General features: G+C 48.0%; 8 protein-coding genes across 8 annotated transcripts; 6 read left to right on the forward strand and 2 right to left on the reverse strand.

Moving 5' to 3' along the window:
• Positions 1 to 468: 468 nt before the first annotated feature.
• Positions 469 to 1,262, reverse strand: FPOAC1_008043 (uncharacterized protein; the record flags this gene model as incomplete). Its single annotated transcript, XM_044852489.1, has 2 exons — positions 469 to 898; positions 955 to 1,262. 2 exons carry the CDS (start codon positions 1,260 to 1,262, stop codon positions 469 to 471), a joined length of 738 nt encoding a protein of 245 aa, XP_044705159.1.
• A 1,288-nt stretch (positions 1,263 to 2,550) lies between these two features.
• Positions 2,551 to 4,571, forward strand: FPOAC1_008044 (uncharacterized protein; the record flags this gene model as incomplete). The annotated part of the gene is made up of 4 exons (XM_044852490.1): positions 2,551 to 3,338; positions 3,389 to 3,604; positions 3,650 to 3,924; positions 3,973 to 4,571. The coding sequence occupies 4 exons, from the start codon at positions 2,551 to 2,553 to the stop codon at positions 4,569 to 4,571; spliced, it is 1,878 nt and encodes a 625-aa protein (XP_044705160.1).
• A 371-nt stretch (positions 4,572 to 4,942) lies between these two features.
• Positions 4,943 to 6,923, forward strand: FPOAC1_008045 (uncharacterized protein; the record flags this gene model as incomplete). Its single annotated transcript, XM_044852491.1, has 6 exons — positions 4,943 to 5,206; positions 5,258 to 5,334; positions 5,395 to 5,446; positions 5,500 to 5,770; positions 5,828 to 6,328; positions 6,385 to 6,923. 6 exons carry the CDS (start codon positions 4,943 to 4,945, stop codon positions 6,921 to 6,923), a joined length of 1,704 nt encoding a protein of 567 aa, XP_044705161.1.
• A 447-nt stretch (positions 6,924 to 7,370) lies between these two features.
• FPOAC1_008046 (uncharacterized protein) lies at positions 7,371 to 7,958 on the forward strand (the record flags this gene model as incomplete). Its single annotated transcript, XM_044852492.1, has 1 exon — positions 7,371 to 7,958. The coding sequence occupies one exon, from the start codon at positions 7,371 to 7,373 to the stop codon at positions 7,956 to 7,958; it is 588 nt and encodes a 195-aa protein (XP_044705162.1).
• Positions 7,959 to 9,292: 1,334 nt separating this feature from the next.
• On the forward strand, positions 9,293 to 14,521 carry FPOAC1_008047 (uncharacterized protein; the record flags this gene model as incomplete). The annotated part of the gene is made up of 4 exons (XM_044852493.1): positions 9,293 to 9,379; positions 9,448 to 9,819; positions 9,879 to 14,111; positions 14,162 to 14,521. 4 exons carry the CDS (start codon positions 9,293 to 9,295, stop codon positions 14,519 to 14,521), a joined length of 5,052 nt encoding a protein of 1,683 aa, XP_044705163.1.
• Positions 14,522 to 15,370: 849 nt separating this feature from the next.
• FPOAC1_008048 (uncharacterized protein) lies at positions 15,371 to 15,930 on the forward strand (the record flags this gene model as incomplete). Its single annotated transcript, XM_044852494.1, has 3 exons — positions 15,371 to 15,457; positions 15,506 to 15,536; positions 15,590 to 15,930. The coding sequence occupies 3 exons, from the start codon at positions 15,371 to 15,373 to the stop codon at positions 15,928 to 15,930; spliced, it is 459 nt and encodes a 152-aa protein (XP_044705164.1).
• Positions 15,931 to 16,556: 626 nt separating this feature from the next.
• FPOAC1_008049 (uncharacterized protein) lies at positions 16,557 to 19,343 on the forward strand (the record flags this gene model as incomplete). The annotated part of the gene is made up of 2 exons (XM_044852495.1): positions 16,557 to 19,176; positions 19,228 to 19,343. The coding sequence occupies 2 exons, from the start codon at positions 16,557 to 16,559 to the stop codon at positions 19,341 to 19,343; spliced, it is 2,736 nt and encodes a 911-aa protein (XP_044705165.1).
• Positions 19,344 to 19,565: 222 nt separating this feature from the next.
• On the reverse strand, positions 19,566 to 21,738 carry FPOAC1_008050 (uncharacterized protein; the record flags this gene model as incomplete). Its single annotated transcript, XM_044852496.1, has 3 exons — positions 19,566 to 20,793; positions 20,843 to 21,502; positions 21,560 to 21,738. 3 exons carry the CDS (start codon positions 21,736 to 21,738, stop codon positions 19,566 to 19,568), a joined length of 2,067 nt encoding a protein of 688 aa, XP_044705166.1.
• Between the last annotated feature and the right edge of the window lie 1,006 nt (positions 21,739 to 22,744).

Below are 22,744 nucleotides of genomic sequence, written 5' to 3' on the forward strand. Positions count from 1 at the left end.
ATGCTGTATAGTTCTTTTTCTTGGTGATCTTTATTGTAAAGAGTTGTCCTCCGGGTTATATAACAAGTCGTCGGCTTTCATGCCGAAGTTCGATAACCAGATTGATTAGACTAACCGCCAGATCATGGCGGGGTTGAAGTGGGGGTGGGGTTCTCGGAAGGCGTCATTTGAAGTCCCTTAATACTGGATAACAGAAAAGTCGGCCTTTAGGTTCTAGGATACGAAAATAGATAGAGTCTCCAAGTAGTCCAACTCCGTCCTTGTCAAGCCGTATCATACGCATCAGGGTCTGGGTATCGGCATGGATGAAACAACAGGTAAGATCGGCATGAATACTATAGTTTATAATCTTGAGTGTATTGACAGGGCTTTGGCCTCGACTTAGAGAACGAAAAACAAAAGAACCCATAAGCAATGTATATACAGCTCCGGCATACCACAGCCCGTAATATGCTGCACCAAAAGCACTTACATGAGCAATCGCCAAGCACCAAGCAACAACGCCGCAAAACCTGTGCACACACCCATCAACCACTGCAGCGACTGAAATTTGACCTGCTCCAGTTTCTCCCGCAGAGCTGCGACCTCCTGCTCGATCTTTGCCTCTGTCTCCTTGATCTTAAGCTCCTGTCCCACAGCTTCTTCTCGGATACGGCCCTTCTCCAGGCTAAGATCGAGGCGGACACTGGCCTGCGTACGGCTAATTTCGTCTCGAAGTCGGTTGCTAAGCTTCGCAATGTCATTTGTCACTCGCTCGTGTGCGGTGCGTGTTGTGTTGGATTCTGTCGAGTCGGCTGAAAGAATTTCGGAACGTAGCTTGGCAAAATCGACCTTTTGGGTGTATGTTGCTTTGGCGGCATCTTCACGGAGGACCATTGTCCGTGTGAGATTTTGAATACTTAACGGTAGGTCAGTATTGTTATTGATTACAAATTTCGTGATTTCAATGCGTACCTCTCCTCAATAGCGTCGTTCAGCACCTTCATCATAGCAGCTGATTGCTCCTCTGTAAATCCTTCGCCTTGTAACCGCTTCACAAACTTGAGTGTATCAAAGTGGTGGTCTCGTTGCCTGGGGACTGTTGCATGGAAAGCCCTTTTGGTGACAGGGCTAACGATTCGGGATTGACGTTGATCGGCAGAAGGGGTTGAGATCGAGGCGAACGGCCGGGCTGCTCGTGAGACTGAGAGCGGTGCCCAGCTTAGGCGGGGAAGAAGAAATCGAGGCAGCATCTCGACTGCTGCAATGGAAGGGGCTGCCATAACCGGTAGATGGCTGATATGTAACGGTCTGGCTATAGTTATTGAGACGGGGTGCGATGTCGGCTGGTTGATAGTAGAAAAGTTAGCCTCTAAGCTTTAGAGTAAAAAATGAACAGCCTAAGAAATCTGATGTGAATAACATAAACTTACCTATTAATTTCGTCTATTATGCTTCCAGCGGCCAGTCTTGTTGATACTCTGAGGAGAGGGGGAGGATGGAGTTGAAGAATCTAACTACCAGCTTGTGACGTTAAAGTTAATTGACAAGAGCGGGAAACATCGGGTTTGATTGGCCCCTGAAGCTAAAGTGCATGCAGCCAATAGGATGTCGCTGATGATAAATTTGTAACCAATTAAGGGAAAGGGAATCTTACTTTGCAATGTAACCCTGAGATCTGATGCCAGACATGCCTAGTAGATACCTAGTTAGATCCTGGTCTTTTGCTAATGTAATTAAACAGTTAACCTATCTATTGTGAGGCTAACTATAAATTTGTTTCAAGTATAGGAGCTTATCAAGCAATCAAGGGAAGCCCTAAAATTCCCAAGGGTTAAAAAGAAATGTTGTGAGCTTCGTAGGTAATAGCAAAGATGAAGATGACCTGCGAGCTGTAGAGTACAAAAATAAGTAATTCAAGAGTATTGTCTAAATAGATAGGTAGTGTAAGCCAACTATAACTCCATCTCTTGTGCTTCCAGCGGCCAACTTTGCGAATATCCTAGGCTTCTATTATTTGTCTGGAAAATGTGGTAAGTTCTTGTCCAAACAGTGGATCGCAGGCAAACTGAAGAGTGACCACATGAATAATTATATCAGATTTTGACTTAAATATGTTCTACTTATAAAATCATTGAGCTTGGCTACAGATGATGCTCATGATAAACACAAAATACCCAATGTGCGGAGTTCAGATAAGCAAATGCCGTAAGAATTTAAGGGGTGGCCTGATATCACGACATCTTACTCAATTACTACCAAACACCATAAATCTCCGAAGCACTGTGAGAACAATCAAGATAAGTTTTTAATTAATGAAACCCCTCTCAATACTCCCATAATTCGATCTGGAACTCGGGTCAATTACAGCTTTGAATGCTCTGAGACAGTAAGCCGGATTTAGTCGAATCCCGAATCCCGCTAGTCATATCCCCTAACTCCGGGCTTTTCGCAATTCTCTACCACCTTCAAGTACAGCTTTCGGAATTCCTGTTATACGACCGGAATTTATTCAACTTTTTTATTTACTCACGTACATGGTCTTAATTGGCGACAATTACACAAGCGAGCATGGCACCACCCGATCTGTCAGCCTCTGCAACATCCAGTACGACAGGGACACCCGCTGGATATGGCAGGGCGTGTACTGCATGCCAGAGAGCAAAATGCAAGTGTATCTTGAGAGCTTCTGGTCAAGACTGCGAAAGATGTCATCGCCTTGGAAAGCCATGTCAAACAATGGCAACGTCGCGAAAGCGAGTTGCTAAAAAATCAACAGCTTCCAGAACGGCTCAGTTAGAAGAGAAGCTAGAAGATCTTGTCACTATCCTACGCGCAGCTCAACCTTCAAATGGAAACTTGCAGCCGTCGAATTCGGGTGAATCCAGCCCTTTGATGAATTCGTCCAACATGTATCACCTCACCAGCCGTTTAGAGTCTCTAGCAACTGCTGCAGCGTCGTCTTCATCAGAACCACAGCCTTGCTCATATCCTGCACCTCATAGTTATGGTTCCAAAAGCACAGGGGGCAGTCACATGTATACATCGCCCTCCAGCATTGGAGAAGATACATCGTCGCTGCCTGAACCTACACCAGAAGAGGCTGAAGCATATCTAGGAAAGTTCAAGGCGTGGCTGGAAAAGTTCCCGTGCGTAGTTTTACCACACGATATGACAGCTGCGACTTTGCGAAAAGAGAGACCGTTTATGTGGCTATGTATTATGAACATCACGTCAATGTCCGTCGAGCAGCAGATGAAAATGAAAGACCGAGTTCGGCAAGAATTAGCTACAAGAGTCATCATCAACCATGAGAGATCCATGGACTGCCTTCAAGGGATTATTTGTTATGTTACCTGGTTAGTTTATCGCCACTTCCTACTGTAGCATGTTCTGACGCCTCATAAAGGGCCTCCACTACTTCCAGCCCAGGCAAACCTTTTATCGTCACATTTTGCCAAATGGCCGTATTGATTGCCTATGAGCTTGGTCTCACAAAAGCCCCTGTTGAGGAACAATACTTTACAGTATGTTTCAAACTTTGGGGAGGACGACCTGCTCCGCCGCGGTTACGCACGTTGGAGGAACGGCGAACCGTTGTGTCACTTTGGTTTCTGACTTCCGTGTAAGTTTCATCCTTTTGCTCTTTGGCCACTTCTGATTTTGGTAGCATGTCATCTTTCATTGGCAAGATGGAAACTCTCCACTGGACTCCGCATATGAGTGATTGTCTCGACGTCCTGGAGAGAGAAAAGCGGTATCCATCCGACGAGCTGTTGGCTGCATTCGTTAGGTATCAGCTTGTGGCAGATGAAGCGCAGAAATTGTTGGTTCGCGATGTCATGGGTGATCCATCCCCTCCACCTACGTACATTTTTAGAAAGAGCTTGCTTGGCAAACTTCAGGCGGTTCGGGACGGGTTACCCTTGAACATGCCTGTGACCCGTAAGTACAAGATGAGCAAGTGTTGCTAGGCCACGCTAACAGATGCAGAGGTATTACAGGCACATGCCCTTGTAACAGAGGTTCAAGTTAATTCAGTTGGGCTTTTCATGCAAAACATTCCAGTCAATCAACGAATTGAGAGCATGTATGCCTGTCTGAAAGCAATCAGGGCATGGTACGATGTGTTCTTTAGTATCCCTGTTGAGGAGGTTGCAGGAGTTCCCTTTGCAGTCTATATTCAGTTATCACAAATTCAGATTGCTCTGTACCGGCTCACTACGTCCGAGGACCCTGCTTGGGACAAGGAGGTGGTGCGAAACACAGCTGACTTGGTGGTACTTCTGGATCAAGTCATTGACTTTTTCACCCGTATAGACTCGGTTTACAAAATGAAGGTCAGTGCAGGCGAGGAGACGGTGTTCTTGATGGGGGCCAAAATCATGCGAAATATCCGAAACTCTTGGGTACCTGTATTATCAAGACACCTCAGTAGTGTTCCCTTATCTGCTACGAACCAAGAGGCGGTTCAGTCGATGCCAGCACCGAATCCACCAGATCAGCAAAGCCTAGACATGGCAGCGGTCAATATGATGGATTTTGGGGATATTACATGGATGTCTGACGTTTTTGGGCCTTGGGAGTTCTAGTACCTCATGACGTTTGCAATCTCAATTATTGAGATCCGATTAGGCAATGCCGAGTGAAGGATTCGTTTTGTGGTAAGCAAATGTTGGCTCGAGGGGTTTTGTTTGGTCGAACGGAATTCAGTTCAAAAACGATACCCAACTCCGTCTACACCACCCCAGCTTTAACACTATAACAATTATTAAGTGTTCGGGATCGGGAATACGTTACAGAATACCCCGGTAGCCTCCATGCTTATGTCTGGGTGTGTTTGTTTCATGAAACATTTAAGAGAACATAATGCCCGACATGCCAAGCAAAAGCAACATCCAAATCATTCAGTCTTTTCGATCCTGCATCTCGGCATCAAGATCATACGACAAACTTTGACAAGATGGTTACAGAAACTCCCAAAGAAGAGCGAATCGACCTCCAAGCTCCCCTTAGCGAGAATGAAAAGGCAACATCTTCCTCGAATACTCCCACATTACACGAGCCAGCCCAGGAAGAAATTCAAGCGAAACCAGAAGCCGAACTCTCACCAGAACAAGAGGAAGGCGAAACCAAGTGGTTGAAAGGATGGGAACTCGCAAGCATGATGACCTCTCTAACACTTGCTGCCTTCTTGATGCTGCTTGACATGTCGATCATCAGCACGGTACAGCCTCATGTCCACCAATTCATCCGACTGGTACTAATAAATATTTAGGCTATTCCTCGCATCACCTCGGACTTTCACTCTTTACATGACATAGGATGGTATGCTAGTGCATACAATCTTGCGAGGTAAGCTCAGCACTAGATGTCGTTATCTTGCATTTGCTGATCATGAGATCCAATCAACAGTGCTGCCCTCCAACCACTTACAGGCAAATTATACATGTATTTTAATACTCGGGTAAGTTGTTCCATGTTAATTAGTACCTATGGCTCAAGTCTCACAAATGATAGTGGATCTTCTTGAGCCTGTTCTTCGTCTTTGAGCTCGGCAATTTGATTTGCGGTGTTGCTCAGTCGTCCACTATGCTCATTATTGGTCGTGCGATCTCGGGCATTGGTTCATCTGGCATTCAGAATGGCGCGCTCACGATCATCGCATCGGCAGTGCCTATACATAAGCGCCCTTCTCTAGTAGGAATTCTTATGGGGGTTGCTCAGTTGGGAATTGTTAGCGGTCCCTTGGTAGGAGGCGCCTTCACCCAATATACTACTTGGCGATGGTGTAAGTAAACGACTATACACCACAACTGACCTCGACTTACCGCTAACTATTGCTTAGGCTTCTATATCAACCTCCCAATTGGCGCCATCTGTACGATTTTGATCCTTATCGTTCACATTCCCAACCACAGTACGCCCACAGATGAAACTGTCATGCATCTTCTGAAAACAAAGTTCGATCTCACAGGCCTCGTCATGTTCAGCCCAAGTGTAGTCATGTTACTGCTGGCACTCCAGTGGGGCGGTGTCGATTATGCTTGGGACTCTGCGACAATCATCGGCCTCTTTTGCGGTGGTGGTATTCTATTCGCGATATTCATAGTCTGGGAGCATCATGTTGGTACGGATGCAATGATCCCGATGCCCATCGTGCGCACAAGACAAGTCTGGACTTCGTGCTTAACCCAATTGTTCTTGTTTGCGACTATTATGGTGGCGTCTTTCTATTTGCCCGTCTACTTCCAGTCGGCTAAAGATGCGTCGCCGTTTACAAGTGGTGTCAACCTGCTTCCTAGCATTCTCATGCTGATTGTGGCAGCTGTTTCAAGTGGTGCTCTAGGTAAGCTTCCTCTTCTACAGAACTTAGAATATCCTTGCTGACAATAAATATAACAGTTCAGAAAATCGGTTATTACATACCTTTCTCGGCGTCCAGTGCGATTATCTCGGCTATAGGATTCGGTCTCGCATCGACCATGGGTCCTTATACTTCAACCGCCAAATGGGCAGGCTACCAGATCTTGATAGGTTTTGGTCGTGGACTCGGCCTTCAGATGCCCATTATCGCTGTCCAGGCCAACACAAAACCTGAAGTGACACCCATTGCCATGTCAATTTTGACCTTTTCCCAAACCTTTGGGGCCGCCATTTTCGTAACTGCGGGCAACGTTATCTTCACCCATGAGCTCCGTGAAGAACTTATCAAAAGACTTCCCAGCCTCGATCCTGATATGATCATCGACGCTGGTGCTGGTGCTGTAAGCGAAGTTGTTTCTGAGGAAAATATACCTGGTGTTTTGTGGTCATACTCCAAAGGCACGCGCGCAACGTTCTTACTTTGTGTAGCTTCAGCATGTGCTATGCTTGTTACATCTTTTGGTATGGGTTGGAAAGACATCAGGAAGAAGCCTGCAGCTAATGCTGGTGAGGCTTGAAGTTTGATGAGCAGAAAATTAGCTCGGGTGGCGCTTGGTTGGAAGTACAATGACATTTGTGTATAATGCCATGGTTGTGTTTGGCGTTGACGTATGGGTAGCGTTGGTTTCTCCATGGGCGAGGATTTGTTACTGATCTCCACTGAAAATAATTATGATACCTAGCAAAGAATATGTTTTTAATAAGAGTCTGTTTCATAGGAGTGGATTTATTATAGCTACCTATAAATTTAGTGATGTTGGTGGATTCTCAAGATTTCTAACATTCTGTAGGGTAAACTTTTTTATACTCAACACCAAAGTTTGCTCCTCATGCATCATCAACTAAACATTTCCTTCATCGAAATCATATCCTCCAAGTCTTTTGCACCTAAATTCTCCCATCTGCGATTAATAAGAAAAAAAAGTCTTGGGTATTTCAATAATCAAGAAAAACATTTTACTACAATGAATCGACCCAACCGGCCTCGTAATCGCCAACCTCGCCCTCCACGCCAAGAGCAGAACAATCAACGGGGTGGCTCATCACGACCATCTCGAGCACCGGGAACGCCGCAACAAGCAGCAGGAACAGTGCCAAAAGTGCACCAGGTCATACCCGGGGCATCTGTATTTATCATCCTGAAAGAAGATCAGCCCACAGGAGAGGAGACAAAGGGAGTAGTCCAAGATGTTCTCACACGAGGCAATCATCCACGAGGAATCAAAGTGCGACTACGAGACGGCCAGGTGGGCAGGGTACAAAGAATGGGCAACACCTCTGAAGCTACCCCTGCGCCCTCAGATGAGCCGAGAGCGCAAGCAGCATCTTCAAGTTCAAGATTTACTATGCGATATACGGATGTGAGACGGGACGATGAGTTTGCTACGGGCCCGCCGCCTAGGAGCTTGGCAGATTACATGCCAGATTTTGAAGAGAGTTCGACAAATGCGCCAAATATTGGAGTTGAGACGGTCAAATGCCCTTTTTGCGACAAGTTTGAAGGTGATGAGGTTGCTGTTACACATCATATTGATCAGGAGCATTTGTCCTAGTGTTTGATACTGAGTTTGGCATATAATGTTTGGAGCCGAGTGATGAAGTGCGATAGATGGGATGGAAATCATATGGTCTCTACTTTATGAATAACTGTTTGCCTTACATCCAAACCAAATCTTATGCTCCATAGATTTTGACTGGAACAAAACACAGAGATTGGAATCATGCATCAGCGTTTCCCAGAAAACTTCTACGTCTTGCAGACAAATTTGTACAGCCACAACATGCGGCCTGCTTGAGCCTGTCTTAGGTGCCTGGTTGTGTTACATGTAGGTTGCTCATTCACATGCAAAACAAGCTTCAGAGAATGTTCAATCTCGTCAATGAGTAACAATGTCATTGTCAATAAGGTACTAATGATGTATAAGACGTCTAACAACTTCTTGGGAGTTGATTGACTACCCTATTCTTGTATTCACCAGTACGCCGCCAAATTTAGCTCACAGGATACTTTCAGCCTTTTCCTTTTCGTATTTGGTGGTTCTGCATGATTCTTCAGACTAAGACCAACTTTCCCACGCTCTTAAGCTTCAAGTAACAAAAAGCAGGGCTAAGGAAGTGACATTCTTCATGTAGAATATAAAAGCACTGCACAGCAGCCGACTTCTTCTTCCTTCAGTCTGAAATCGACCTCTCCTTTTCGCATAAATTGGCGCCTATTCTTGATGACGAAAGCTTGCTTGCTTCTTCATCTCGGTCGGGTCGGAATATCGTAGTGCCCCCACAAATTTGGCTCTCATTGGTTGGTGGGCAACCTGTCAGCATTGCGAGGCCAGTGGATTCCAAGTTCCAGGCACGCCTGCCCCAATTAGATTTAACCTCGAGGGTACGTACCATCCCCCTGGAGGTGGTGCTGCATCTCCTGCCCTGAGCGGTCCATCATAGCTGCCCTGTGGCTCCTTCCAAGCGTATCCAAACAGAACAGGTAACGTAACCCAGAAAGTGACCTGGACCTGAACCTCTCTCCTTTACCTCACCAAAACACCCCCAACTTCATCTCCATCTCTCCCCTTCACGACGACGGTTCCGTTTGCATTATCAGCAGAACACGAATAATAGCGAATTACACGCCGTCGCTTTCCTTTCTTTCCCTGCGATTTCTGGCGCGCACCCTGTGTTTACTCCGAAACCTTGTGCTTTCCATTAAGTCACTGCCACGCAGCGCATGGAAGCTTCTACATCGCCCTTTGCAGGCAACTCCGAAATAATTTGTGGTGATCGATCCGAGACCGACACCAATTCATCAAAAACTTCCTTTTGTCACATTCGAGGCTAGGAGCATCGATTCGAAGAAGGTCCATTCTATCTTATCTTTGGTTACACCGGCGTCATGGCGCCTCTGCCCATCAAGTTTCAGGAGCTCGTCCAGCTCGCCAATGTTGGCGTGGACACCCAGAGCATCGGCTTCAACTCTTGCGTGCGTTCATTTACCTTCAGCCAGCTTTATTGCTAGTCATCCATCAACATGAGACTAACTCCAGCTAGACACTCGAGTCCGATTCATACGTGTGCGTTCGAGAGAAGAAGAGCGAAGCCGCACAACCCGAGGTTGTTATCATCGAGCTCAAGAATGGTAACAATGTCACCCGGCGGCCGATCAAGGCCGACAGTGCCGTCATGCACTGGAACCGACAAGTAATTGCTCTGAAGGCGCAGTCTAGAACCCTGCAGATCTTCGATCTCGAGCAGAAGAAGAAGCTCAAGTCATGCACCATGAACGAGGACGTGCAGTTCTGGAAGTGGATTAGCGAGAACGAGCTTGGCCTTGTCACGACGTCCAGTGTCTATCACTGGAATGTCTATGATGCTGGCCAAGACGCCCCGGTTAAGGTGTTTGAGCGCAATGCTAACCTCAACGTAAGTTGCCTATAAGCCGTGGTTGACTGAACACCACGATATTAACCATTTTATTATAGGGCTGCCAGATTATCAACTACCGAGTTAACAGCGACGGAAAGTGGATGGTGGTGGTGGGCATCTCATCCCAGCAAGGCCGCGTGGTGGGTGCCATGCAACTCTACTCTAAGGACCGTGGAATTAGCCAGGCCATAGAAGGTCACGCAGCCGCCTTTGGCACTCTTCGATTGGAAGGTGCCCCCCAAGACACGAAGCTGTTCAGTTTCGCTGTACGAACCGCAACTGGTGCCAAGCTGCACATCGTCGAGGTTGACCATCCCGAATCGAATCCTGTCTTTCAGAAGAAGGCCGTTGATATGTTCTTCCCCCCTGAAGCCACGAACGATTTCCCCGTCGCCCTTCAAGTTTCGCAAAAGTACGGCGTCGTTTACATGGTAACCAAATATGGCTTCATTCACCTCTACGATCTCGAAACCGCCTCGTGCATCTTCATGAACCGAATTTCGAGCGAGACAATATTCACGACCTGCACGGACGATGGTTCTTCGGGCATTGTTGGTATTAACCGAAAGGGTCAAGTGCTCTTCGTAACTATTGACGATAGCAACGTTATTCAATACCTTCTCCAAAATCCTGCCAACACCGATATGGCTATCAAGATGGCCTCCCGAGCTGGACTTCCTGGCGCGGATAACCTCTATGCACGACAGTTCGAGCAGCTCTTTAACTCGGGCGACTACCTGGCTGCTGCTAAGGTCGCAGCCAACTCTCCCCGAGGTTTTCTCCGAAGCGCCGAGACTATAGAGAAGTTCAAGCGCCTGCCTGCTCAGCCTGGTCAAATGGCTTTCACGCTTCAATACTTCGGAATGCTTCTGGACAAGGGCGCTCTCAACAAACATGAGACGCTCGAGCTTGCACAGCCGGTTCTCCAACAGAACCGTAAGCATCTCCTTGAGAAGTGGCTCAAGGAGGGCAAGCTGGACTGCTCTGAGCAGCTCGGTGACATGGTTAGACCTTACGATGTCAACATGGCCCTGACTATCTACCTTAAGGCGGAGGTTCCCCAGAAGGTCGTTGCTGGCTTCGCCGAGACTGGCCAATTCGACAAGATTCTTCCTTACTCTGCCCAGACTGGCTTCCAGCCTGATTACATCCAACTGCTCCAGCACATCACCCGCGTCAACCCCGAGAAGGGTGCCGAGTTTGCTAGTGCTCTTGCCAACAGTGAGCAAGGACCATTGGTCGATTTCGAGCGCGTATGCGATATCTTCCAAGGACAGGGCATGATTCAACAAGCTACTGCCTTCTTGTTGGATGCCTTGAAGGAGAATAAGCCCGAGCACGCCCGTCTCCAGACCCGCCTTCTCGAGATGAACTTGATGCATGCTCCCCAGGTTGCTGAAGCTATTCTCGGTAATGAGATGTTCACTCACTTCGACAAGACTCGCATCGCTCAGCTTTGCGAGCAGGCTAACCTTCCCCAGAAGGCACTGGAGCTCTACGAGGACCCAGAGGCCATCAAGCGGGTTGTTGTTAACATCCCTGGTCAACCAAACTTTAACCCAGAGTGGCTCACCACCTTCTTTGGTAAGCTTTCTGTTGAGCAGTCCCTAGATTGTCTTGATGCTATGATGAAGGCAAACATTCGCCAGAACCTGCAGTCGGTGGTCACTATTGCTACCAAGTACTCAGAGCTGCTGGGACCTGTTCGCCTGATTGATCTCTTCGAGAAGTACAAGACGGCCGAGGGTCTCTTCTATTATCTCGGCAGTGTTGTGAACTTGTCTGAAGACCCTGATGTCCACTTCAAGTACATTGAAGCCGCGACCAAGATGGGACAGTTTAACGAGGTTGAGCGTTTGTGTCGTGACAGCTCCGTCTACAATCCTGAGAAGGTCAAGAATTTCCTTAAGGAAGCCAAGCTACCTGAGCAGCTTCCTCTCATCATTGTCTGCGACCGATTCAACTTTGTCCATGACTTGATCCTCTACTTGTACCAGAACCAGCAGTTTGCTGCTATTGAGACCTATGTCCAGCAGGTCAACCCCGGCCGAGCTCCTGAGGTTGTTGGCGGCCTCTTAGATGTTGACTGTGACGAGAACGTCATTAAGCAGCTTTTGAGCTCGGTCAACCCCCAGAGTATCAACATTGACTCGCTAGTATCGGAAGTCGAGTCTCGCAACCGCCTCAAGCTTCTTTTGCCTTTCCTTGAGGCCACTCTCCAGGCTGGCAACCAGCAGCAGGCTGTTTACAACGCTCTTGCCAAGATTTACATCGACTCCAACAACAACCCTGAGAAGTTCCTCAAGGAGAACGACCAGTACGACACCCTTACTGTTGGAAAGTACTGTGAAAAGCGTGACCCCAACTTGGCTTATATCGCCTACTCCAAGGGCCAGAACGATCTCGAGCTTGTCAACATCACCAACGAGAACTCCATGTACAGGGCTCAGGCTCGATACCTCTTGGAGCGATCCGATGCCGAGCTTTGGGGTTTCGTTCTGAGCGAGAACAATATTCATCGTCGTTCCGTTGTCGACCAGGTCACTGCCACAGCTGTCCCTGAGGCTAATGACCCATCCAAGGTCTCTGTCGCTGTGTCTGCTTTCCTCGAGAACGACCTCCCTCTCGAGCTCATTGAACTTCTCGAGAAGATCGTTCTCGAGCCTTCACCTTTCAGTGACAACCAGAACCTCCAGAACCTGCTTATGTTCACTGCCGCTAAGGCCGACAAGGCTCGCGTTATGGACTACATCCACAAGCTAGACAACTACAACGCAGATGAGATCGCTACTAGCTGTATCGAGGTTGGCTTGTTCGAAGAGGCTTTCGAGATTTACAAGAAGGCTGACAACAAGTCTGCCGCTGTCGATGTCCTGATTGAGAATGTTGTCAGCATCGATCGTGCTCAGGCATATGCTGAGGAGGTTGATCTCCCTGAAGTCTGGAGCAAGGTCGCCAAGGCTCAACTTGATGGCCTGCGCGTTTCTGATTCTATCGAGTCTTACATCAAGGCTGAGGATCCCAGAAACTACCTCGAGGTCATTGAGGTTGCTACACATGCTGGCAAGAACGAGGATCTCGTCAAGTACCTGCGCATGGCTCGCAAGACCCACCGTGAGCCTGCCATTGACACAGCTCTCGCCTTCTGTTACGCTCGTCTTGAGCAGCTGTCCGAGCTTGAGGACTTCCTTCGTGCCACCAATGTTGCCAACATTGAGGAGTCTGGTGACAAGGCTTACGAGGAAGGCTTGTACGAGGCCTCCAAAATCTTCTACACCAGCATCTCCAACTGGGCTAAGCTGGCCACTACCCTCGTCCATCTCGGTGACTACCAGGCCGCCGTTGAGTGCGCTCGCAAGGCCAACAACATCAAGGTGTGGAAGCAGGTCCACGAGGCCTGTGTGGAGAAGAAGGAGTTCCGACTTGCTCAGATTTGCGGTCTCAACCTGATTGTCGATGCTGAGCAACTCCAGACTCTGGTCAAGGAGTACGAGCGCAACGGTTACTTCGATGAGCTTATCAGCCTTCTCGAGCAGGGTCTTGGCCTCGAGCGTGCTCATATGGGAATGTTCACTGAGCTCGGTATCGCGCTCGCCAAGTACCACCCTGACCGTTTGATGGAGCATATCAAGATCTTCTGGTCTCGCATGAACCTGCCCAAGATGATCAAGGCCTGCGAGGAGGCTAACCTCTGGCCCGAGCTTGTTTTCTGCTACTACCACTACGACGAGTTTGACAACGCTGCTCTTGCCGTCATTGAGCGCCCTGAGAACTCTTGGGACCACCAACAGTTCAAGGAGATTGTGGTCAAGGTTGCCAACTTGGAAATCTACTACCGTGCTATCAAGTTCTACGTTGAGCAGCATCCTTCTCTCCTCACCGATCTCCTCGCCACTCTCACTCCTCGTATCGATGTCAACCGTGTTGTCAAGATCTTCCAGAAGAATGACGATCTTCCCCTGATCAAGCCTTTCTTGCTGAACGTGCAATCTCAGAACAAGCGTGTTGTGAACGAGGCCGTCAACGATCTTTTGATCGAGGAGGAGGATTACAAGACCCTCCGCGACTCTGTTCAGAACTACGACAACTACGATGCCACAGAGCTGGCCAGCCGCCTGGAGAAGCATGATCTCATCTTCTTCCGCCAAATTGCTGCTTCCATCTACCGTAAGAACAAGCGTTGGGAAAAGTCAATCGCCCTCTCCAAGCAAGATAAGCTCTACAAGGACGCTATTGAAACCGCTGCCCTCTCCGCCAAGGTCGACATTGTCAGCGACCTCCTTCAATATGTAAGTTTCCCTCAATATCATAGGTTGATGAATACAACTAACCGTCCCAGTTTGTCGATATTGGTCACCGCGAATGCTACACCGGCATGCTTTACGCTTGCTACGACCTCATCCGCCCTGACCTTGTTCTGGAGCTTTCATGGCGTCATGGTCTTATGGACTTCTCTATGCCTTACATGATCAACATGCTAGCCCAGCAAACCAAGGACATCGCTCTCCTGAAGGCAGATAATGAGGCTCGCAAGGCTAAGGAGCAGGAGAAGGAACAAACAGATGACAACACACCCATTCTTGGTGCCTCGCGGCTCATGATCACGGCTGGTCCTGGTGGCATGGGCTCTGCCCCCTCACCTGCGCCGTACGGTCAACCGAATGGCTTCGCTCCTCAGCCTACCGGCTACGGGTTCTAGATTAACGTACCGGCAACGATGTGGCGTTAACCCCCCTATCTCTTGATTTAAGCGGTTATCCATATTAATGGCGTGAACACAAATCCTGTAATCATAGTTTGCTTCTCCTTTGAGATGCAGGCGGGGGCGTTTGTGGGAGGATTTCAGAGCGATTGACACTCAAGGATATTGGGGTAGACTTGAGGATGAAGTTTTGATACTAAATTTCGCAGCTGGTCTTGACTAGCCGGGCTGCTGTATGTTGTATGATAGTACATTGATTTTCATTATCTTCATTCTGTTTTTAATAATGCGGTGATATGCCTTGCTGTAAGAGCTACTTGCCAATATACTGGTCCGGGTATGAGGCTCCTCATTAAGATCAAGATTCACTGTATTGGGCTTTGATGCTTCATTCCTTGCTCTTGAGAATATGCAATTGTGATCTTTGGACTGCTGATATTTGTCTATGTAAAACGCCCTGTGTGGCAGAACGTCATCATACGAAAGCAGAGGTGCACCGCCACGAAGAATGCAGGTCTTGGTCTTTGACGTGAGCTGAGACTAGCGTTGCATAGAAGGCTAGCAAATCAAAGACTCTGAGATACAGATACGACGAATGCGAGAAGCAATGTGGGGTTGTAAGGCGGTTAGATCGGCAGTGCCTTTTCAGCCTTGAATGTAGAAGAAGCTGGGTTTGAGTGTACAGGAAGAGAAAATGTATATAAAGGATTCATGGTTCCTTTTTAGTTTAATAAGTCATAACACAGAACAGAGAAATCCTTCGTAATTGTTTCACCACTACCTACGCCTCAACATCTGCTCATTCGTGTTTCACTTATACAATAGATAACCCTTGACATACCCAAGATGGTTGGTTTTGGATCGTCCAAAGACCAAAAGAAGAACCATGAAGAGGTGGCGGATATTCCAGCTCACTTGTCAGATTTACACTGCGTATGTCTTCGCATGTTGATGTTATTATCTGATACTAACATGGTCTAGTTCACTGAAACTGACAATTGTATAACAACAAGTAAGTCAGCACTGAACTGTATTTAAAACCACAACTCTAATTATCCTCACCAGCAATGATGGACCTCCCTGGCTATCGCATTACTAAAGTTCTGGGCGCCGTCTACGGAATAACTGTGCGTTCACGCAACATCGCTGCAGGTATCGGTATGGTTATCAAGAGTATGGCGGGAGGTGAGCTAAGCTGGTTCACTACGATGTTATACAACTGTCGCAATGACTCTATCAGCCGTGTTGTACAGGAGACGAAGAAGAGAGGTGGTAATGCTATCATCTGCCTGCGCTTTGAAACGGGGGATTTGGGAGGCTTTGCGCAGGCGAGTGCATATGGAACCGCGTGTGTGGTTGAGAAGATTGAAGGCGCTACTGTTGAGGCGCCTCAGCTACTGCATTAATTTTGGATATGGAGATACCTTAGATGATTATTTGTTTTATTAGTTTTGGTCTGTACATTCAATTCAATTTCATTTCATTATCTCTTGGAGTATTCATACTACCCCGGATTATCGAAGCCGGACAGGTGGGGCGCATCCGGGGTTCGGAGCCCGGGGGGATAAGCCGGATTTCATGTATCTAAATTGAAGCAGTTGATACAGGGCTAACAGTCTCCTTGGTCTATACGATACAGCCCGTATTGCCATAGTAAGGATATATCAGAAAGTTATCAGTAATTCCTTTGCTACTCATTCCTAACTAACTGATCATCGAGGCTTACGTCATCAAAAACTTGCCCCGATGCGACAAGTAGGCACGAGCTCTGAGACATGGACAGCCATGACCACCTCGCGTTAGCAACCAAACTAAGCTATTACTATTGACAACCCGATACAGTTCCAATTGACGCCTCGTTTCCTTTTCACTCTTTCATCAACTCATGTTTGCTTGATTTAGCCTATCACTGACCTTATTCAACATCCGACACTCGCTCGTTCGCTCGCTCATTCCTGCGCACAATGCGCCAGTGCGCTATCGCGTAACACCAACAACTCGTACTTAGATATAACTGCCACCGCCACTCAAAATGGCCCTGGACATGTCGACTTCCGAACGTCGATACTCGGACGACTCGGACGATTCCATCTCTACGGCTTCAACGACAAGCTTTGTTTTCGAAAGAATACAAGAAAAGACCGAGATGGACGCTGGCAAAGATAACAACGACCCAAGAGCTCTGGATGACGATGATCCTCTCAAAGAAGAGGATGACCTCGAAACGGGTCCTTTCCTCGGCCCTGGAGCTACTCTGCATCGCCAGCCCATGGATAATAAGTTGCGCCGCATCTTAATCATTGCCAGTACTGTGTTTGTCACCCTCTGGCTTGCGGGCCTCGGCATTTTCCTCTACAAAGGTTCATACCATCACGAGAGTGATACCGAACACGATCCTGATGCTGCGACGCGAGGCTCGGGGAAGACTGTTACCATGGATCAGCTCTTCGATGGCAGCTGGCAAGCCAAGTCTCACAGTATCAGTTGGATTGCTGGACCTGAAGGAGAGGATGGCCTGCTACTCGAGGTTGGAGCTAGCGAGAAGCCATACATTGTTGTGGAGGATATTCGCAAAGACAAGGAGAACCGGGCGCCGATTGATACTGAAGTCAAGGCCTCCAAGTCGCGAACGCTCATGAAAGATAACTTCTTTGTCCATGACGGAAACCAATACTCACCCGATTGGAGCGAGCCCAGCCCCGATTTGAAAAAGGTTCTGCTCGGTGTCAATAAAAAGAAGAACTGGCGCCATTCTTTCAGCGCCATCTACTTCATTCTTGATGTCGAGACCCAGCAGGCTGAGCCGCTCGTACCTGGAAAGCCCGATGCTCGAATCCAGCTTGCCACATGGAGTCCCAAAAGCGACGCTGTATCCTATACACAGGACAACAATCTGTACATCAGACGCTTGGATGATAAGAAAAACGTCGTTCAGATCACCAAGGATGGCGGCCCAGAGTATTTCTACGGTATTCCTGACTGGGTGTACGAGGAAGAGGTCTTCAGCGGCCGCAGTGCTACTTGGTGGTCTGAGGATGGCAAATACCTGAGCTTTCTGCGAACTAATGAAACTGGCGTCCCCGAGTTTCCTGTCCAATTCTTCATCAAGCGACCCAGCGGCACGGATCCTGCAGAGGGCGAGGAAGCATATCCCGAGGTTGAGCAGATCAAGTACCCCAAGGCAGGCGCCCACAACCCAGTCGTGGATCTCTTGTTTTACGACATTACCAAAAAGGATGTCTTTTCTGTTGATATCGATGGTGCTTTCGCTGATGACGATCGCATCATCAACAACCTCCTTTGGGCTGGTGACAAGGCCGTTGTCAAGCAGACCAACCGTGTTAGTGACATTCTCAAGGTCGTCCTGATCGATGTTACTTCTCGCAATGGAAAGACGGTGAACACTGTCGATGTTGATAAGATCGACGGCGGCTGGTTTGAGATTTCGCACAAGACAAAGTATATTCCCGCGGATCCTGACAACGGTCGTGATCATGATGGTTACGTTGACTCTTATCTTCATGAGGGCTACGAACACCTTGCTTATTTCACTCCTCTCGACAACCCGGAGCCTATCATGCTCACCAAGGGTGAATGGGAAATTGACGATGCCCCGTCTGCTATTGATCTGGCAAACAACTTGGTGTACTTTATTGCTGCCAAGGAGTCGTCTATCCAGCGTCACGTCTATTCTGTCAAGCTCGATGGTACCAATCTGGAAGCTCTGACCGATCCGGAAACTGAAGCTTACTACGATGCTTCATTCTCCAAGGGCGCCGGATTTGTTCTGCTGTCATACCGTGGACCCAAGGTTCCAAACCAGAAAGTTATCTCCACCCCTTCAAGTGTTCATGACTATGAGCATGTCATCGAAGACAACGCTGAACTTGCGGATCGCGCTAAACGCCACGAGCTTCCCGTAATGAAATATGGCACTCTCGATCTCGGCGACGGCGTTGTGGTCAACTACGTTGAACGTCGCCCTCCTCACTTCGACAAGAAGAAGAAGTACCCTGTTCTGTTCCAGCAGTATTCTGGACCAGGCTCTCAGTCTGTAACCAAGAGATTTGCAGTGGATTTCCAAGCCTACGTCGCTTCTGCTCTGGGCTACCTTGTCGTCACCGTCGACCCTCGAGGCACAGGCTTCCTTGGTCGCAAGCACCGCGTGGTAGTCCGCTCTCAGCTCGGTGTTCTTGAGTCGCAGGACCACATCGCCGCCGCCCAATCCTTCGCTTCCCGTCCATATGTCGATGCTGAGCGCCTCGCCATCTGGGGTTGGTCCTACGGTGGTTTCACCACTCTCAAGACGCTTGAGCAAGACGCTGGCCGCACTTTTAGCTATGGTATGGCTGTCGCCCCTGTAACTGATTGGCGCTTCTACGACAGCATCTACACAGAGCGTTACATGCGCACACCCCAGGAGAACGCTGATGGCTACGACATGTCCATGATTGCCAACGCTACAGCCCTCGGCGGTAACAAGCGCTTCCTTGTTATGCACGGTGTTTCTGATGACAACGTTCACTTCCAGAACTCGCTTACGCTGCTTGACTCGCTTGATTTGGCAGGTGTTGAGAACTACGATGTTCATGTTTTCCCAGACAGCGACCACAGCATTTACTTCCATAACGGAAACCGCATTGTTTACGATAGTAAGTTGACCCACCTATAGCAACGATAGGGACAAAGACTAACTTGGCAAGAACTTCGAAACTGGCTCATCAATGCTTTCAACGGCGAGTGGCTCAAGATCTCTGATCCCAAGCCTCACAAGGATGGTGTCGAGAAGGAGAAGCGTCAGCTCCCTGCGGATTTTTAAGTTTTTTATTAAGATCATTATTACGGAGATCGGTCTACGTATTACAGTTTTAGCATTGCATTGATTTATATAAGAGTATTATCTTGGTTTCTGTACGGATCGACAGTAGTATCATGGGAAGAGAGGCATTTTCAACGGTAAAGATATATTATACTGGCTACCAAGTAAAGGTTATACAGAAAGGCAATATACAATCATCTCTCATAAGTTAGTCGTCCAGACTTAAAAGTGAAAGAGACGGCTCGATCTCTTCTTAGCAGCCTTCTCGGCGGCTCTCTTTCTGCGACCAAACTTCTTGACGCGCTTGGCATCACGGGCATGAAGCATGACAGCGCTGGAGTCACGCTTGTCGTTGGAATGTGCAGACTCGAGGTTATCACACTTGGGTCGCGTCAGTCTGTTGCGGAACTCATCAACAGCCCAGATCAAGACACCGTTTGTCCAGCCAAAGCCCTCGACGACTTCATATTCGCCACCACCTCCAGCGACATTGGTAGCGTTATCGGCGTACTTCTCAAACATGATGCCTTCTTCCTCATCGGATGTGCTTTGGAGCTTGGGGGTTTCCGAAGTCGAGCCACCAGTTGCGTACCAGGTACAGAAAGTCGAGTCGAGGTATCGTTGTCCAAGACGAAGAGCCAGTCTACGGACCTCGATGAAGGAAGGATCCAAAATGCCAAAGGTTGGGGGAACTCTCTCGAGTCCAGCCATGAGGATGTGCATCAGAGGAGGCCAGACATTAGGCTGATCCCATTGCTGACCAGTCTCGACGTTGCTCGCAGGGATACCACCCTCGCGGTTATCAAGGTAGTATTCAACTCGCTTGTATGCATTGTAAACGGCATAGGGGTTGTTCTTGAGGTAGTCAGGAGCGGCACCAAGCCAGAAGGGGTAGAACTGAGTAGGGCTGAAGAAGACCTGCTGCCCCTTAGGGGCGTCCTCTGTATCCACAACGGTTGTGTTCTCATCCACAGGGAAGTAGATTTGCTGCGCTTTTGAAGTCAGGTTGTAGTCGAAATAGCTCCAAAGAGTCTCGTTCCACAGAAAACCGTGCATAGCATAGCTTCGGTTAGCAGCAACCTCGCGCCACTGCTCACTGGCACTGTTGTTTCCGGTCTGCTCGTAAAAGTCGGCGATGGCAATCTCGTTACCGTACAGAATGGAGTTGAGATCGACAGGGATGATGTTCCTGGTGTTGAGGTACCGAAGTGGGAAGTAGTTGTCACGAATAGCATCCTCTGGACGAGCAATCCACTTTACTGTGTAGTCGAGACCACTCTCGGCGCCACTAGCGAGGTTTCCGTAGAGGGCCTCCTTTTGCTTGAAGCTGAGCTCTTCACCGCCTTCATAGACTTCACCGGACTCTGGTGAGTAGTAAGACTCGTTGTTTGCGGTGATGTAGTCCTCGCGGTACGACTCAGGTCGTGGTCTGGTGTTGGAAACGTTGTATCTGGGGAGTGTGTCAGTGGTATTGCTTAAGAAAGACGCGATGTGCTTACGTGTTGAGATAGTAGGTCTCGTTGTTGATATAGACCGGGACTGAGCGGTTGTTCATAAAGAACTCGTGCTCCTGTACCAGCAAAGGCAGAGCTCGCTCAAGGATATCAGTGTCGTTTGTGTACTCGACGTAGGCCTTGATCATCTGCGATAGCAGAGGAGGCTGGGAACGGTTAAGATAGTAAATTCGAGCTCCATTGGGTACGAAACCGTACTCCTCAATAAAGTCGAGGAAGTTTTCGATTGTGTTCTTGGCGATCTCAATGAAAGAGCCACCAGTTCGGAGAAGACCCAGAATGATCCAGTAAGAGTCCCAGTAGTAGGGCTCACGGAATCGACCACCTGCAACGACGAAAGATCGGTTGACGGGAATGAAGCTGTTGGGGCAATCCGAACAGTTTTTGGCGTCTTGGTCATATCGACGGGTCAAATCAGGCCAAATGTCAATAACCTTTTCAGTGAATTCTCTGATTACAGTGTCGTTAATGTTGTCGAGGAATGTAGGGTCAGTATCGAGATCATCTCTGGAAACCTCTTCCAGCTCATTGCCAGCATCGTCAAAGTTTTCATCGAGAAATTCAGCGAGGGCAGAATTGTTGCGAAGAGGCTTCTCGAGTTTGTCAAAAGCTTCCTGGATGTCACTTAGAGGGCGAATGGCTGGCCTATGATGACGAGTGTTAGTGTCATGTCATGAGAGCGATTGATTGGGCATTACTTACATATCGACAAAGGTCTTGGAGTCGCTAAAAGGTCGAGCGAGTTCGACCTGCTCTAGGATTTCTCCATGACAATAAATTGGTGAGTCGCAAGGTGCAACGACAGTACCATTGACATAGAGAGCTGATGCAGTTGTCGCAGTAGCAACTAAAGCTGCAGCGATATGTCGTGGAGACGGCATGATTGAAGAGAGATGACCCAGTTGCCAATTGAGTATTAATTGATATTAAGGATGCGGCACAGAAAAGAAAAGAGGGAAACCAAAGTAAATATATACGAGTTTCTATGGGGAGTAGGCCAAGCAAAGATGATCATGACATTGTCTCTAAACAGGATTTAGCTACCTTGAGCTACCCTTGTCATGGGATGGGGTGCAGTGTAAGCCAAGAAGGGAAGAGCTGAAAGAGTTGGAGTTGAGCCTGACGATCATTTCCTCCTGCCGTGTATCTCTACCTAGTAAGTAAGTAGGCAACCTTTTTATTTTATTTGTTTTATTAGCGTGAGTGATTTTGTGTTGGCCAAGAGCATTGATGAACTTTCATCATGACGATACTTGACAACTGTATATACATGGACTCGACCATGACGATTTGCTCTCAGTAACAAAGTAACTAAAAATGAACAGTCATACTACTCATCAGACTCTTTCTACCATCATGAGATATCCAATCGAATAGGTTTGTAATACAAATCAGCCCATGACAACTGTGACGTTGTATCGTTCAGTTATAAACATCAACACACCCCGGACGCCACATGAAAAAAGACAAACAAACGTGGAGAAACGCTCATAATAATCCCTGTTTCTGTCTTTTCCTTTCCCCGCACTTTTTGCTTGGCTCTTCCCACACTTAAACTAGACGTTTCTTGCAGTGAAGCCGTCAATTTGACCGATTGGTTGGTGACGTCAAGAAAACAAGACGAGACGCGCAATTCAAAAAGAGAAACGTCTTTTTTTTGCCTTTATTTTCCTTAGAGTGCGGAATTAAACTCTTTGTGAACGTGTCAGCGGCGTCCTGGGCATTTGAATCGGTCTTGGCTCTCGTTTTTTCTTGAGTTTCTGAGTCAACGGTAGAACATACCAAGACGTTAATTGACTTTCTCTGACATATTCAAACTTCAAAGTGAATTTATGCTAGTGGAAGCTTCTGCTCTATACATAGGAGGGTATCAGCGAGTCCGTTACA

Source organism: Fusarium poae, chromosome 3 (genome assembly GCF_019609905.1).
Source record: "Fusarium poae strain DAOMC 252244 chromosome 3, whole genome shotgun sequence".
NCBI classification, from domain to species: domain Eukaryota; kingdom Fungi; phylum Ascomycota; class Sordariomycetes; order Hypocreales; family Nectriaceae; genus Fusarium; species Fusarium poae.